This window comes from Arachis duranensis, chromosome 6, assembly GCF_000817695.3.
Source record: "Arachis duranensis cultivar V14167 chromosome 6, aradu.V14167.gnm2.J7QH, whole genome shotgun sequence".
Lineage (NCBI taxonomy): Eukaryota > Viridiplantae > Streptophyta > Magnoliopsida > Fabales > Fabaceae > Arachis > Arachis duranensis.
Window position 1 is genome coordinate 95,265,848 of NC_029777.3, and position 18,045 is coordinate 95,283,892.

The window sequence follows — 18,045 nt, forward strand, 5'->3', positions numbered from 1 at the left end:
TCGCGTGACAGTGCCGGCGACGCAATGGCGGTGCGGGACGGCTCCTCTCTTTGCGTCTTCTCACTCTCAGCTTCTCCTTAGCTCGATCGCCCTCACTCTCCCTCTCTTAGCCTTAGGGTTTGTAATTTTCAATTTGAAAATTAAGATTAGAAATTATGAATTTTATAAAAAAATTTGGATAAAATAGATATTTTAAAAAAAATAGTGAATAGAATAATAATTTTAAATTAAATATATTTTATTAAAAATATTTTAAAAATATTATTTATTAATATACTGTTGAGTAAAAATAATTATTTTTAATTTATATTATAAAATAAATATATTAATTAGACAAAAATATTAATTAATTTAATTTGAAGTACTTATAAAATCAATTTAGTCATTCTTAATAAATTATTTTTTGAAAATAAAAACTTGAATTAAATCATAAATTATTTATAATAAAAATTACGTAAACATAATAAAAATTACTTAAATTAAATTACATATAGTTCTTCTATTACTAAATTCGGGTTGTTACAACGTGCAACAAACGATGCAGAGAAGCTTGTGATTTGCGAGTGTATAGAAGGGTTGGAGGCGACTAGTTGGATAGTGGAGAGACAACTAGACCATAGGGAGAAAGGAAGCTCTAGGGACTGAGGGCAGACGCATGCTTTCTAAATGTTCTATAAACGATATGGCGTCGTTTCATTTGAACCGGCCAGATTTCGATTTGGTTTGACCGGCCAAATTTCGGTTTGGTCTGACCAAGTGTTATCTTCACCCTTTACTCCTAAGTGAAGAACGACGAGTGAGGGAATGAGAATTTTGGGAGGGAATTGGGGAGGGGTTTTAAAAAAAATTTGAAAAACCGTACTTTATGGTCACCTCCCAAAACTGTGACCATAAACCTCTTTAGGCCACCCTCCAAAATCGTGACTATAGACCCTTTTAAGTCATCCTTTTTTGAAGAACTATGACCATAAACCATTTAAGGTCACCTCCCAAAACCGTGACCATAGACTCCTTTAGGTCACCCCAAAAAACCGTGACCATAGACCCCTTTAAGTCACGCTTTCGTAAAACCGTGACCATAGACTCTTTTAGGTCACTCCTCAAAACCGTGACCATAGATGTCTTTTGGGTCACGGTGAAAAACCGCGACTATAGACTATTTTAGGCCACCCCCAAAACCGTGACCATAGACCCTTTTAGGTCACCCTTTTTTGAAAAACCGTGACCATAGACTATTTAAGGTCACCCAAAAAACTGTGACCATATACCCCTTTGGATCACCCTTTTGTAAAACCGTGACCATAGACTCTTTTAGGTCATCCCTCAAAACCGCGACCATAGATGTCTTTTAGTCACGGTAAAAAACCGTGACCATAGACCATTTTAGGCCACCCCCAAAACTGTGACCATAGACCCCTTTAGGTCACCCCCCAAAACCGTGACCATAGACCTCTTTAGGTCACCCCAGAAAATCGTGACCATAGATCCCTTTAGGTCACCCCAAAAAACCGTGACCATAGACCCTTTTAGGTCACCTCTTTTTGAAAAACGTTACCATAGACCCTTTTAGGTCACCCCAAAAACCGTGACCAAAGCTTTTTTTTTAGTCATGGTAAAAAACCGTGACCATAGAGGGTCTATAGTCACCGTGACCAAAAAAATCGTGGTCATAGACCCAAAATGTTGTAGTGGATAAATCATAAAGAAGATGATATTGATAAGCTTTGAAGCTATATGATGAACCGGATTCAGCTCTTTCATATGTAGCTCACCATCTTGGTAGAATGTCCCTCTAATGTAGAAATATTGTCCAAAACGTTAAGCAAGAACAATAGAGAAGCTCTCAATGGAACACAGATTCTAATTATCTCTCATTGTCCAAAATTGAAGTTGATTTTTCCTTTTTGTATTGAGTAAAATTGTCAAGACTAGGGTTTGCTGAACTGAGTCAACACATTAAATCTTGAGCCAGCTAAAAACTTCTCCTTCTTTCCATAATTTCTGGCCAGCAAATCAGGGCTTGAGAAACAAAGTTGAACAACGCAGAAGATAGATGGACAACAGTAATTTTATTGGTAACAGATCTTCAATGAATTTGATAAATCAAAACTATTAATCTTGTTCTTTGATCCCCAAGTATCAATATTAGCCATTGATTCACAGCAGAAGAAAATAGACTCTATTTTTCTTTTGTTATCTGAAATTTATGTGCGAAAAAAAGGTGGACTCAACAAGTAATTAACTTGTATGTTAATGGAAATCTTTTACCTTTTACTTCTGATAATGCTTGACTTGAGCAAATTGATTTTAGCTCTATTTTGATTTGACATAGCCTCTAAAATTTTGTTTTCTTCTTTTCTTTTTTGATGTTAGATTAAAAAAGTGAACTCTTTTTTTTTTCTTTGTACTTTACCCGAAGCCTTATCTTATCCTTTCATGAAGGTAATGGGCTCATAAAGGCAATGGGTTAAACTTTGAACTTGGTCCAAATGGCTATGATTCAGAGACTTGATTCTATTATTTGGGCTGCAGAAATGATTTTAAACCTACTATATGGATCAAATATAAATTGAACTTTTAACCATCCAAATATAATGTTTGTTATCATTATTTATTTTATTGTTTACTAAATTCAACAGAATCATTCTAAACTACATTGATTTATCCATAGTTTTTAAGATAACAATAATATTAAAAAGACAATAAAATAATAATCTAAAATTATATTATTTAACTAATTTCATACATATAAAATTTATAATTGTACACTTACTACTTTTAATTTATTATATATTACTAATTTTATAATCAAAATGTGTCACATATTACTCCCTCATTACAATTAAAATCAAATCTTTCTCTTATAAAATTAAAGAGTTCTCCCATCTTCTCTCTTCCTTTCTCTATCTCTCTCGTTCCTTCACTCACTTATCTCTCTTATATATAATTATTAATAACTAATTACAAATTTGACAACCAAAATATACAATATCACATTTTTTAATTACACTCAAATTAAATTAAAATATTAAAATATTATATTTATATATTATTAACTAATTTAATAACTAAAATGTGTCACATGACACTCTCTTATTAAAATTTAGAAAAAATATTTTTTTTCCAAAATTAGTAAACATCCTTCTTACATTCTCTTATTTATCTCCCTCTTTTTTTTTATTTCTCTCTACACTTCCCACTCTATATGTAATTTATAATTCATATTTGATATTAGTAATTTGACAAATTAAAATATGTCACCAAATATTTTTTATTATAATTAAAATAAAATTTTTCTTAACTTCCAAAATTAACAAACTCCCTTTGTCATTCTTCTTCTTTATCTTTCTCTCTCTTTTCTCTCGTTCTCTATTTTTCTCTACCTTTCTGTTCTACAGAAAATAAAATTAACAACATAATATAATTTAAATAAAAATATTATTATATGCATATTTTTTATTTAATTTTAAATTTTTACTGCTTATCTTTCTAATATATATTTTCACTTCTTTTCCTTCAAATATTTTACATATAATTTAGAGAAAATACTAATATTGTAATTGAAAGTTAGATCAAAATTCAATTGCAAACATAAAAATTAACTATTTTTATTTGTGTAACGGACTTAACATCTAATCAAATGTAAAAGTATACACGTTAAATTCTTTCAAATTTTAAATAACGAATATTAAAATTAATTATTAGTAAAAAATTAAACTTTTATATGAAAATAATAACTAAAAAACTTATTATTTAATTTTGTTTTTATCTACCGAATCTGATCTTCTTAGCCGACAAAGACTTTCATCCCTTACAACCATTTTGTAAAATTAGTCTAATGCTATAATTTTTTACCATAATCTATAATATCAGGACTGACATAATTTTAAAAGATTTATATTCCCATAATAATATTATGGATAAAAACACTAGTATTACTGAATTATTCTAATAATAATTAATGAATATAAAATAATATAAATAATAATTAAAAAATACAAAATAAAATAATTTTAAACTAATTTTCTTGTCTTCCAATAATAAAACTAGTTCTAATTTAACATCTTGAATTCCTTTCTTCCTTTTCTTGTTTCCCAAGATAACAATTACACAATTTCCTACATACATAGACACTCACATGCAATGATGAGATACTAGACAGAGGAGATGCAATAGACACTCCGAGTCGTACATTCCAATATTTACAAATACCCAAGGACGATAAACAACATTTCAAAGATCCAAGAGCCTATTAGCTTGTGTTTAACCGCATCCAAATCAAATGCTGGACCACCTCAGACAGGATTCTCGGCGTGTTTCCTCGAACGGTGTGTTGCGGAAAAACATTCATTCTCTTACAGAAAGCTGCTTAGTTTAGCTGCTCGCAGAAGGCCCGAAATACATGCATATGGGTGGGTCGATTCGCATAATAGAGAGAACTGCAGAAGGAATAGTCCATATCCCATCGCCGCATATCAAACCAGACGCAACTGCTCCGGCATAGTCCTCGGCATCCCTTCTATTCAACTTCTCCCACACAAACAATATCACAGTTCCGATGAACATATCGACCGCAAAGTAAGCGCCAATGTAGAAAGGAACTGCCATGGCCATTGGGATGGGGATATACTGCGAGTACTTCTTGGGAACCAAATCCCTTAGAAGATTGATAACTATTGCCGCAGCAAAGAAACCGCCACACATGGCCAAGCAATGCTTTGGAAGCTCCGAGAATCCCTCGACACCTAGTATGGCCATTTCCCTGAAGATAACTGCATATGGTGCTTTGTAAGGGCCGTCAGGTGACCCGATATCAAAGGCTGTCCAGAACATCCAGAATGTGAGGGGAGCAATTATACATCCCATGGCTGTTCCTATCAACTGACTCACAAACATGGATTTAGCCGACGAAAGGGTGAGGTAGCCTGTCTTGAAATCTTGCATGAGATCAGCGGCAGTGGCAACAATAGACATCATCACGGCACTCGATGCTACTCCTGCTATTACCCCGCCATTTTGGCCGACTGCAGCCGCAACAATGAAAAGACCGATCTTCCCATAGGTGGATGCCAGACTCCAGTCAGTGAGCCCGCAGCCGTAAGAGTTGCAAAATGCAAGGGCTGGGGCAAGGATGTAAGAGCATAGAACCAAGTACCATTTTAGAGGAGGGAAGATAATTGGTATTGTTCCAATGGATATTGCAGCCAATCCCACGTATCCAGACAGCGCAAACCAGGTAGGAATCCTGTCCTTCAAAAATACTTCCTCTCTCTTCTTTTCTTCTAATTGCAACCGGGAACTCTCATCATCTGACAAAATGCATATAACAGTTAAGTCCACAGAGTAACCATTTGAACTCAAATCATGGCAGAATTATATCAAGTAAGCAACACCTGCCGATATGTTATACTAGTAATTAGATGCCACACCAATCTATATAACAAAAGATCATTGAGATTCCTAATCTCATGCATCCAAAGAGGAAAATAAAAACTATGACATCCCAAATTAGCTCCTAACAATTTTATATCGGACAAATTAGTCACCAAAACAAAAAAAAAGAAAAACAAACTAGTCCTTACTTTTTAGAGTATTAAACAAATTAATCCATTATTGTAAAAAGCGACAAATTAGTCCTTAGTTTTACTCAAACATAGTATAGTTGAGAGAATAAATTGTCTAAAATCTTAAAAAGATAAGTGATATGTTATGTACTTAAGGAAAGTGAGAAACCAACACTTTAAAAGCTAGCTATTAATGGGAAAGAACCACTCTTTAATATTTAATACAACATCAAGCATCTTATACTACCCTCTGGACTCACGCACCCCTATAATCCCCAAGTCCCTAACAATACACCCCCCTTAGAGAACCAACGTCCACGGCGGCTTTACTCTATCAACACTTACCCAGTGGTAGCCCACTTGCTACTGGCTATCGGTATTCACCTAATCCAGCCTATAGCTAGACTTTTCCATGATGCCGACAACCAAGGCTCTTATACCATTGTTAAGTATCTAAGAAAAGTGGAAACCATATCTTAAAAGCTATCTGTTAAGAAGAAAAAACCACTATTTTTAAATATAACACCAAACATCTCATACTATCTGATGTAGAACTTTAAGCACTCCATAATACCCAAGTGTCTAACAGATTAGTTTGTCCATTTATTTTGTTACACACTAATTTTTCTAAAATTTTAAAAGATCAAAGACCAATTTGTCAAACCCTTTTGTTGGGGACTAACTCATCTAATAAAAAAAATTTGGAACCAAGTTGGGGTTTCACTCTAACTATTAATACTAAAGGACAAATGACATAATGTATTCCCTTGCACCTTCAAATGACCAACTCTGCAAGCTGACAATCAGACGTGATTTTAAGTTAAAATTAACTGCATTCAATTTGTTTATTTTCCACAATCTAACCTAATTTTTATTTATGCAGAGCCAAACAGTCAATCAGCCATGTAGTTCAAGAACTAAGGGACTGTGATGCAAATATTTTATAGGCATAATGGAATGAACGCGTGCAAGAACCTCTTTACTTGTTAAAACTATTTTTTAGAAAATACTTGGTTGTACTCACCAAGAACCTCTGTGACAGTTGGAAGGCTGGTCTCTTTGGAGCTTGCCTTGTACATCTCCCTAACAGTTATCAGTATAATTTTTACAAGATTGTAAATACCGTCCCCTAGAATAAGAGCAATAGATATGAAAACCTGTACAAAAGATTAAAAGAATATTAATGCAAAATTTAGAAGTATTTAGAAAATCCTGCATGAGAATATTTAATGAAATAATTTTTGTTTAAGCTGACAAAATACCTTTTCTTTAAGGAAAAAAAATCGAGAATAAATGGTTTTTAATGAATTATTTGTTAAAAGAAATATTATTCAACATAAAGTACTTTTATTCAAAACCAATCCAAAATTCCAGACCTACTCTTACACAGTATTCTGCAAGGATATTTGCTTTGCCTTACCTTGTATCCATATAGACCTTTAAAATCATTGCTACCGAGGTCAGCTGGATACCAGTCCCCAGCATGCTGGGAGACAAAAGGCCAAAGAATACCCCACGATATAATAGCTCCAAGAAGAACTGAACAGTTGACTATGTGAGGACAGATAAGACCACATCCAACGTAGGTTGTACTGAAATCAAAGTAGAATCTGCATGAAAAGGATTCAACATAAGTATTTGAACAATTCGCCGACTCCACCTAGTGGGATAAAGTGTTATTCTTGTATAAGTATTTGAACATTTGGTTTATTCTTAGAACCTTCCATATTCATTCCAGTGTATACTCATATCATTTACCAATTATGTATATAAATATTTCACCTACTAACTACTACAAAATTTGGACCTGGTAATAATTATGAATATCTTGATAAGTGATCAAGAGGGGCAATTAAGAACTAGGAATCACAACAAAGGAAAGTTAAAGCAGATGTTTCAGAATAGTTAAAAGAAAATGCAGGTTTATTACGTGTCATGGAGCATCTTATTCAAAAGTCCTTAAACCGTTAGATAGAAACACATGAATTATTTTATATCCTAACAGATCCCCTCACTGACCTGTCGTTACACACTCATCTAACACTCGTCCGACATGCGTGTCTTACGAATCTAACTGTGTCTTAATAGAAAATAGTAAAAAAAAAAAAAATTTCAGATGCTCTTAGACATGCCTAAATACGATAAAGTGTCAGTGCATCCAACATTATTCTTGTCATATATTCTTAAATTTCATTTAGAAATAGTATGTTTATTAATTATTAATACAAAAAAATCTAAACTGTTTATATAATTAAAAAAAGACATTAAAAATATTAAACAAACTAGTTTGTAGTTTAATATCAATCAAATATCAAGATATTATTATAAACTAACTAAAAAAAGTCTTATATATATATATATACTGTCATGTACTCATGTCATATCTTGTGTCAGAGTCCGTGCGTCATAAACAGCAAGAGAATCATCATGAGAAAAATTATTTTGGTAGCCTATTTTATAGTGTCAAAAAAATATGATAGAATCAAAATAATAATAAAAATGCAGATCTAACTGCCTATATGCAAGAGGGGAAGATAAAGTGCATTTAGAAACGTGAGAAAGGAAGCCAAAATCACGAGAGTTACGTGTTTTTAAATAATGTCAAACCAAAGCTAGGGAAGTTGTCAAATCCACACGAATCTCCAACACCACTGAAGAACCACTTAAAGCAACTCCAGAAGAAACTTAGGCCCAAATATTTCCCCAGTTTCCGAACTTGATTCCTGTAAGGATTATCATAAACAATAAACCGATAAACATAGAAAGGAAGAAAATATTGACAAAAATAACCTGCGTAAGAAGAGTTTAAATATTTTTAAGGAGCTCCTGCAAGGCATAAAAAATGAAAAACTTCTGAATGGTCAAATTAGCGTAACTTATAATGCATACCCTGCAAGTTCAGCCCCCGTCTTTGTATGGAAACTGTTAATTAGCATTGCTGTTGCAGTTCCACTGGGGTATGTAAGCTTATAATCCAAGACCATAACCTGAAATTGCAGTTCACAGACCCATGTTGCATTAGCAAAAAATTAAATAAACAAAGAAACAGGAAGTTTGACCTTTAAGTATGCATAAAATTCATAACCAAAGTTTGTACCATATCTGGTTATATTCTTCTATTATATTTTCATCATACATTGTATATATTATGATAAGATAATCATGACACCAATTTTGTGTGGTTGCGTTCTTTTGTTATTGTTTTACGTTTTTCAAATAAAAAGCCATTTAAAAAGTGAAAAGCTCAAAAACATAATCATTAGTTCTCCAATAAATCAACTTATTAGTTTCAGTTCATCAAGAAAAAAGATATATGTTATGTGAACTAAATTAAGAAAGCACAACCAGTGAGAGAATAGTTTAAATTTATCAAGATACAAGTTAACCCATAAAACATGGTACCAAACTAAATGGGGAAAAAGTCTTCAATATATTAACTCAATCAATGCTAATATTTTCCTGTAGCATCCTCTTTAAAAGAAGCTTCCTTTTGATAAATAAAAAAAGAAAAGAAAAACAACAACAACAAAATAAATGTAATTCAGGAAAGTCCAATGTAATAATAGTGATAAATATAGATTACCTTACGAAGTGGTACCAAACTAAAAAGTCCAAGAAAGCTGACAACAAACATGAAACCTATCATCCAACCCAAGCCTGGGTTTATAATGTCTTTGGCTCTGTTACCAGGATAGTCAGGGCCTATAAGCTCATATGTTCTTTCATCCATAGCTATCAAGGATGAACCAAATCCCCCTGTTGACATTATGACCATTAGCACATGGAATTTTATGGTGAAAAAAATAGAAGTGACTCCTGTATGTTAAGTTCGAAAGGTTTCAAACAGACTAACAGAGGACAACTAGAACCAAATAGAACAAAGGCATAGCCCAAAAAGAACAATAACCAGAGAACTGCACTTCCCAGTGAACCTAGTTCATTTTTACTCTTTTGCATGAAATTTTTATTTTATAGCACTCATTTATTTATCCTGTCAATTAATTTGATTCATTTATAAAAATCACAGCTCATCATCTGGATTCCAGGGAGCAAAGATAACAGTGAACCTGTATAGGTCATATTCATTTTATCCTCCATTGTCATTTTGCCATAACATTTTATGAGTTTTGGGGTAGCTAGCTTTTCACAAAGTTCCTAGTATAATTGGAGTTCTTTTGCTTCAAATTCAATTCCATAATGAACCCTTACTCCTTAGTATGCTAGTTCTAGCCAAAATTACAGCATTCATAGTAGTGTATTTTTGTCTTAAATAAGCTCAATGAGGTTTTCTTTGTTCCCCCTCAAAAAAAAAAAAAACTTATCATAAAAAATAGAATCTTAAACTGAAAAAAGAAAAAAAAACAACCTTTTCCCAAGGAATGTAAGAGCATCTCCAATAGATTATCCCTTTGATACTTTGAAAAAGTGAATTGATTTAGAATTGAAATTTGCATTGGAATTGATTGATGAAATGAAACCGGTATCACCTTAGAGATACTGTATCACCTTGATAGAGAATCAATAAAATTTCGCAACTCGTATAATTATGTTGATGAAATAATTAAAAATAATATAAAATTCTAATTGAATTAAGACTAAGTATTGGAAGTACAAATTTCACTTTTAATTTTAAATGAAATTGAAATTAAAACTAGCATCGAAGATCCTCTGAAGATTCAAGGACATTGACTTGTGACGGAACCGTACACGAGAAGATAAATAAAAAAGTGAAAATCCAACATCAACAACAATCACATCCACAAGAATATACCTAAGGAAAAAGAAAAATCCATAACCTAAAAACCAAAGCAAACCAAGCACCCTTTGACTCCAAACAAGAGGGGAAAAAACGTAAATGGCTGAAAAGCTCTAGTTGGTCAACTGTTTGTCCCTTTCATAGTGGTATTGAACTGAGCCACAGTATATTCAGATAGGCCGTCATAATTCCTCCATTAATCAAATTCGTAGTAATAGTCTAAGACCGTGATTAAAAAATAGGTAAAATTACCATATTCGGCGTTGACACCCACTTTATTAGTTCATAATTTTGACATGGAATTGGACCCACTTTACTCTTTTCTTCTTTTCTTTTCTTTTTTTCATTTTGAATCTTCTTGAATGTCTCTTTAACAACTTCTAGATCTAGATGTTCAAACAATATCACCAATAAAGCCACTAGAATCGGTATAGTGATGAGGAATTTGAATAGTAGACATGAAATTTTATGTGGAAATCTTGGACCGAAAATATCGAGAGTGGAAGACAAGAGAGAGGGGTTAGTTACCGCTGAAAGCAAGGCCATAGCAAGCAACAACACAGGTCTGAATGACAGTGTTCTCTTGCCTTGTGAATGGTTTAGTGAAGATCCCTAATTGACTCAAGAAACTGGTCCATGACTTGACGAAGAAGAACCCTAACAATCCCGCAGAGACGTTGAGGGAAGGGATAACACCAACGGTGAGATTGAGCTTGTGTGTGATGATGCAGAACAGGCAACCAAGAACCGCACTCACCACCAGCCCCCTGATCGTGATCTGCTCTTTCCACTCCGGAACGTGCTCCGATACCGACGGTGTATTCTTCTCCACAACCAGCGGCTCCGTAATGTCCATTGATGAAGTCTCAGTTCCCATAATGATGAAAATAACGACCAAAGACGAAAACAAGTGACGCTTTTTCTTTTATCTTCTTTTGTTGGGTGAATCAGAATAAAAAGGGTGTTATGTTTGTTATGGATTTGCGGGATTGACCCGGAAGAGGCGAATGATTGGGTTATGGGTTATGGGTTATCGGATTGGGGAATGGAAGGGGATCTTTGACGGAGAAAGATTGGGGATGGAGGAATTTTGGATTCTTTCTTTTCGCAATTTGGTACGGTGCTTTCAAGGATTGACAGGAAGGGCAACTGGACAAGCAACTTGGTTAGTTGGTTAAGATATACGGATTTTTTTTCTTTAAATTAAATACATATAATATATAATATTTATTGAAATATGTAATAATAGATCATTTCCCATCTTAAACATGCCTTCACATTTTTAATACATAGGCAAAGAAATCTTAAAAAATATCAGAGCTAAATACCTTATACCTTACGTATGGAAGCATTATTTACATGTAAATTTAATCAAGTAGATTTAATACCAATAAAATTTACTCTTATTAAAAGAATGTGATTATACGTGTGGAATTTATATTATCGTTGTTTTTTTCTTCTTCACATTCTTTCTTTTTTACATTCTTCTTCTTCTTCACATTTTTTCTTCTTTGCGTGTTTTCTCTTCATCGTCATTCTTTTGTTATTGCTGTTATTGCTGCATTTGTTTTCCTCCTCCGCTGTTTGGTAATTTTGCAACATTATAAGTTTCTTCTTTATTTGATTTCTCTTTTCTTTTTTTTTTTGGTTTTATTCCTCTTAAGAGAATGAAACAAGAAGAATGACCACAAAATGAAATAAGATGAAGAAGTAGTAGAAGATGAAGAGGAAGAATTTTAAATTGTGTAGAACAACGAGACCAAATACACATTAATTCACTCAGAAATGAATTAAAATTACATCTAGAATGAACAAAAAAATTAAATTTCGAATGAACCGAAGTTACTTAATGATGATGATATACAAACAAATTCGTTTTAAAATAAATACAGACCAAGTGCACCTTATTTAAATCTAGAATAAATCGAAATTACTTAATGATTGCGTTCAAAAACAAGCACACAAACAAAATTGAATGATCAGAAATTCACTTAGAAATGAATTGAAATTACATCCATAATGAACCAAAAATTAAATTCCGAAGGAACCGAAATTACTTCATGATGACGATACACAAACAAACTTGTTTCAAAACAAGCCTAGACCAAGTGCACCTAATTTAAACCCAAAATGAACCGAAATTAATTAATGATTGCATTCGGAAACAAGCACACAAATAAAATTGAATCATGAACAAAAACTATCCAAATCCATCAAGTGATTGTATAGCATTATGCATTTCTTTTCTTTTTGGTTTAACTTTTTCATGTTTTTATTATTGTTAAGAGGTTAAAACAAAAAGAATTATGAGAAAGAAAAACAAAAAGGAGAAGATAAACAAGACAAGAAGAAGAATATGATGAAGAATTTTGAGGAGTTTTTTATTCTTGTTTCTTCTTTTTTGTTTGATTTTTCTTCTTTTTTTATTGGTTTTATTCCTCTCAAAAGAAAATGTGAGGAGGAAGAGTTTTAAATTGTGTAGAACAACGAGACCAAATGTAACTTAATTCACTCATAAATGAACTGAAATTACATCCAGAATGAACCGAAAATTAAATTCCGAATGAACCGAAATTACTTAATGATGACGATATACAAACAAACTCGTTTCAAAACAAGCACAAACCAAGTGCATCTTATTTAAATCCAGAATGAATCAAAATTACTTAATGATTGCGTTTGAAAATAAGCACACAAACAAAATTGAATGATCAAAATTCACTCAAAAATGAACCCAAATTACATTCAGAATGAACCGAAAATTAAATTTCGAATAAACGAAATTACTTAATGATGACGATACACAAACAATATCGTTTCAAGACAAGCACAGACTAAGTCAATTTTGAACAAAAACACATCAAAATCAATTTTGGATCAGACAATGTCATCAATATGGTAAAAATTCGATGATAACCATAACAATAACAATGATACGTATTAGAAGAAGACGACAATGACAATAACGATGATGATGATGATGATGATGATGATGATGATGATGATGATGATGATGATGATGTAAAAGAAGAAGAAAGCGCATAAATCTAAAAGACTTGGTTAGACTTGGTTGGTTAAATCACTTGGATGTGGAGCTTTATTGAAATACCAAATCAGTACCTGAAAGATTCTGGCGCTGACAAAATGGTACCTGACTTTTGTTATTGACAAAATAGTCCCTGAAAGATTTTATGTAAAACCGTTACTATCAAAATGTCATGCTTCCAGTTGCGCCACTCTGATAGCGAAGATATTGCGACGACTTCTATATATATAATATTAAAATATAAGCCTTTAACTCGAAATCGTATCGCTATTTTCTTTAAAAAATCAAAAGTTTATTTTCACCTTTTACAAACATGAATATATAAACAAATTCAATCACAATCTTCATATACATATATAAATTTATATATAGACTAAATATAATAATAACAAAGGCGAGGAAAAAAAACTATAACTAATATATCCAAATAAAAACAGCACAGCTAAGAACTCAATAAAAACTTTATAAGCTTCCTTGTCCATCCTAAGAAAGAGAAGTCTATAGCGGGTGAGAACATCGTTCTCGCAGATTCTCAATAGAGTATTTAAGAATTGTCATAAGAAGATATTCAAAAGAAATTATTTTCATACGCAGTAATTATCGCTCGTCTTATGAATCTTTTTTAAAACCGATGGTTAATTATCCAAAAGCTCCAAATTCATATTTTAAATTTATAAAAGCCAATCGAACATAATATTCAAAGGGTTTCACTACAGATCAAAGGACTAAACTTACTACCGATTGATCTAATCATAGCCTCCGGTCTAGACATAACCAAATCACAACCTCCTATCCAACACATAATCAAATCGTGGCCTCTGACCCAAAACATAATCAAATCACCACTCAAACTACCAAGCTTCGAACCAACCAGTCACAAATCACAAGTAATAAAGTTCAAATACAATCAAGAGCAATTACAACGAGTATGACAATTAGCAGTTAAACAGAACTATTCACAGAGAAAAACCAAATACAATATGCACACCCAAATAGTGTTACACAAATGCAAATGATGCATGCTTGCTCTATGGCCAATGAGCTCATCTGTCGATTTTATAGCCAAACCCGACATGTCCGGTAGCAAACCCTGGACAATCCCTTGGTGCACGCAACCTCAAGGAGAATTCACTTTCCTTGGAGGAATTATCCGGAAAGGTATAAGTGTCCGACCATATCTTGCAATGAAGGGTCAACAAAGTCTCAAATCTCAATCCGTAGCAAGTGCGGCGAACCACTGTGTCTAGCCAGGGAGTTCCAATCATCCTAACCAGGAGCAAGTGGGGCAAACCACACCCTTGCATCTGTCCCAGGAGCTCAAGTACTGACCTGGAGCAAGCAGGACAAAACCATAATTCTTGCATTTATCCAAGAAGCTTAAATACTATCCAGGAGCAAGCAGGATAAAACCACAATCCTTGCGTCTACTCCGTAAACTTAAATACCAAAATCTCTTTTAAAAGCAAGTTAAATCCATTTATCTTTCATAAATCTCAATTTCACCAAAATCCAAAAGTCTCAAATCGACTTCAATAATCAATTCTTCTTTCAAAACTAAATTCTCACTTAATCGGGATTTCCCAAATTACTTCAAATCATTTTAAATTCAAACCTTATTCAAAGACAAAAGAAAATAATTTATTAGTTAAATCCCTCGATAAGGTCTCTAGACTTTAAGGGAGCGACAACCAATCTCATCTTTTTAAACCAACTTACAAAACTTTTTCAAGATTCAAAATCTCAATTTAAAGTATCCTCACGGTCTCCAATCGTCGTCTCAAAATTAAATAAGTTAAATCATAAACCAACTTCAAAATCATTTCAAACTTTCAAACTTTTTCAACAAGGCTCAAGCCATACCAGTTAAAAATTGAAAATCCTAATTGAAAACCCCAAAAGTATTTATCTCAAATCCAATATTTTAATTACTCTAAAATCTTTAAAAGTACTCAAAACATCTCTCTTTTGATTAAAATTAATCAAACCAAACTCATTTTTTCTTAAATTCATTAAAATTCTTAAATCATAACTCTTTTCTTTAGTTAAATCAAAATTAAATAAAACAATTTTTTAATCAAATTTAACCAAAATAAAATTTCCAAAATTCTCATAAAAATTTTGGCAGCACCTCCTTTAAAACTCGGACTTTGTCATCCTTATCGAGTCCCAACCAAACCATTTCTCAAACTCTTTTCAAATTATTTCTAAAATTAGGCCAATTTCAATTTCTCAAATCATTTCTAATTCTCAAAATCATTTCCGATAAATCAAACAAAACCAGATCTAATATTTCAAATCATTCTATCATAATCCATAAACCAATTCCAAGAAACCAGTCCAACAACGACCAACTTAACAAACTAAATCAGCAAATCAGAATAACCAACCTCAATAATTCAATCAATTAGAAAAATATTTACATTCATTCAAAACAGTTCACTTCAATCCATAAGACTCACATCTTCACAAAAATATATTTTTTCATATTAATATCAACTTGTAACAATTCTTGAAAGTAAACTGAGTTTAAAAAATACCCCTACCTTGAATAGTCGAAACTCAAAAGCTATAAAATGCGTCAAAACCCTTTTTTACTGGCCCGTAGCAGCAGCAACTGCAACCACAAATCCACATCGCTTCTATAACAACAGCAGCAACTCTAATCGTGATATACAATAACCAGAACTCGACATGTGGCTAGGAATAAGACAACGGAGTGGCAACAGCTCCGGCTATGTTTTCTCGGCGTCTAGAATGTTGAACGACAGTGAGAAACCCCTGGCGGCATGGAGCAACAGCAACAACGGTATACCAATGTAAGACCTGGTTAATTAACGGCTAATTAACCCATAAATGAGAATTTATTCTAGAAAGTCCAAAATATGATTTTTATGGCTAAATGTGATAGAAGAGATTGAGACGAGAATTTCAGTATCAATTTTATAGAATTCGGACCAAGATTGGACCGAATGGGCCAAACTGGGCCAACCGGACCCAAAGTGGGTCCTTGGCCCAACATAACTAAACCAAAATCCTAGTTTTCAGTACTCTCTCTCTCCTCATTTGAGACACTAAACACGCTGAAATGGAGGCCATGGAGGGAAGAACACTCTCTCAAGTTCTTTCTCTCACTTGATCTTCAAACCACCATAACTTTTGATCTAGAGCTCCGATTGCCGCACCGTTTGCGGCCACGCGTTCACCGCGAAGAGCTCTACAAAACCCATACAATTAATCTTGAGATAAGTCACATTTTGCTCTTCGAATTTTTAGCCTTGATTTCGAGTTTCATGAGCAAAAATGTTGAGACTTTGGGCTCTTTGATGTTATAGGACCCAACTCTCTTGAAGGAGAAAGTTAATCTTGTCTCCTTGGACCTTGGGTGTGGTAAGATTCTCAACCCTAGTGTAATTTGTGGTTCTATAATGTTTGGGTTTTGAGATGTTGTGTATGGGTGTGATGATTGTGGCTTAGATTGTGTATATGTGAATATTGGAGCTTGATTGGTGATATTAAAAAGCTTGAAAAGGGTTTGGTGGTGAAAAATCTATTCTTGGAGGTGTTGAGGCCTTGAGAGCTTGAGGAAAAAGTGGTTTGGAAGTGCTCCAGTTGAGCTTGGAAAATCGGCTAAGGTATGGTCTCGGTTTCCCGTATCTAATATGTAATGTGGTAGAAAATACTTAGGCTAGAGGCCCTAAGATAGGCATTGAATTGTTGATGTTGTTGAATGGTTGAAATATATGATGTGGTCATATATGTGATGATGATTAATGATGCCTTGATGGTATGATGTATGAGAAATATGCATGTTGTGATATATGCTTGATGATTGATTATGGTTGAATTGTGGGTGGAACCATGTTGGTGGTGAGTATGATATTGATTGTGTACAATGATGATTTAATGGAATTGGTGTTGTTGAAAATTGGCATGAGGAAGAGTATATGATATGTCGATGTGTTTGAGTTTGAGCCACTTAGGTGAAGTGGGTTAAAATGATAGGATAGTGATTTTGTAAATTGTGGTAAAGTGTCAATGTGTGAGTTGAGGAGGCTTGATATTGAATTTGATATATTTTGATTGATTTCAAAGAAAAGGGATGAAATTGGCATGTTTTGATTGATTTTGAAAAGAGTTGAAAATGACTTGTTTTGAAAATGGCATTTTGTGGTTTTCAGATGCAGGACGTGAGGTTTCTCGCTGAGGCCTGCTGGAGACTTCTGGTTTAGCGAAGATCCTTTGTTCTTGGGGACTCTATTTAGTTTATATGTTTTGCTTAGATACTTTTATCTCCATTAAATAATACAAACTGTGATGACTCCTCTTATGGGAGATTTTGGAGAATAGGTTTCTGTATTTGTGTCCCTTTGGGGTTTCCTTATTTTATCATATGTATATATTGCTATACTTGGACTGGTTATCTTCGCAGCCGGATTTTGAGTCTTGATATTCCTGTTCTTGACACTCCTTTGTATATATATAATCTCGCGTTGGTTTATCCTTTGTTCATTACGTTATCGATCGGAGTGTTGCGCTTTTCGAGTTGCGATTTTTTGTTTACCCCTTTTTTCTACAAAGGCTCCTAGTTATAATCAATCATTCATACTATTATACGTACTAAATTTTTATTTTAGAGGTCGTAATACCTTGCCATCTCTGAATTATGACTTAAGCATAAG

At 33.3% G+C, this 18,045-nt stretch overlaps 1 protein-coding gene across 1 annotated transcript; it reads right to left on the reverse strand.

Moving 5' to 3' along the window:
• Positions 1–3,958: 3,958 nt before the first annotated feature.
• On the reverse strand, positions 3,959–11,477 carry LOC107494778 (probable metal-nicotianamine transporter YSL6). Its single transcript, XM_016115813.3, has 7 exons — positions 10,849–11,477; positions 9,148–9,320; positions 8,454–8,551; positions 8,150–8,287; positions 6,985–7,174; positions 6,589–6,721; positions 3,959–5,309 (listed from the first exon to the last, which is right to left on the reverse strand). The coding sequence occupies exons 1-7, from the start codon at positions 11,195–11,197 to the stop codon at positions 4,375–4,377; spliced, it is 2,016 nt and encodes a 671-aa protein (XP_015971299.1). The 5' UTR covers positions 11,198–11,477; the 3' UTR covers positions 3,959–4,374.
• Positions 11,478–18,045: the final 6,568 nt, after the last annotated feature.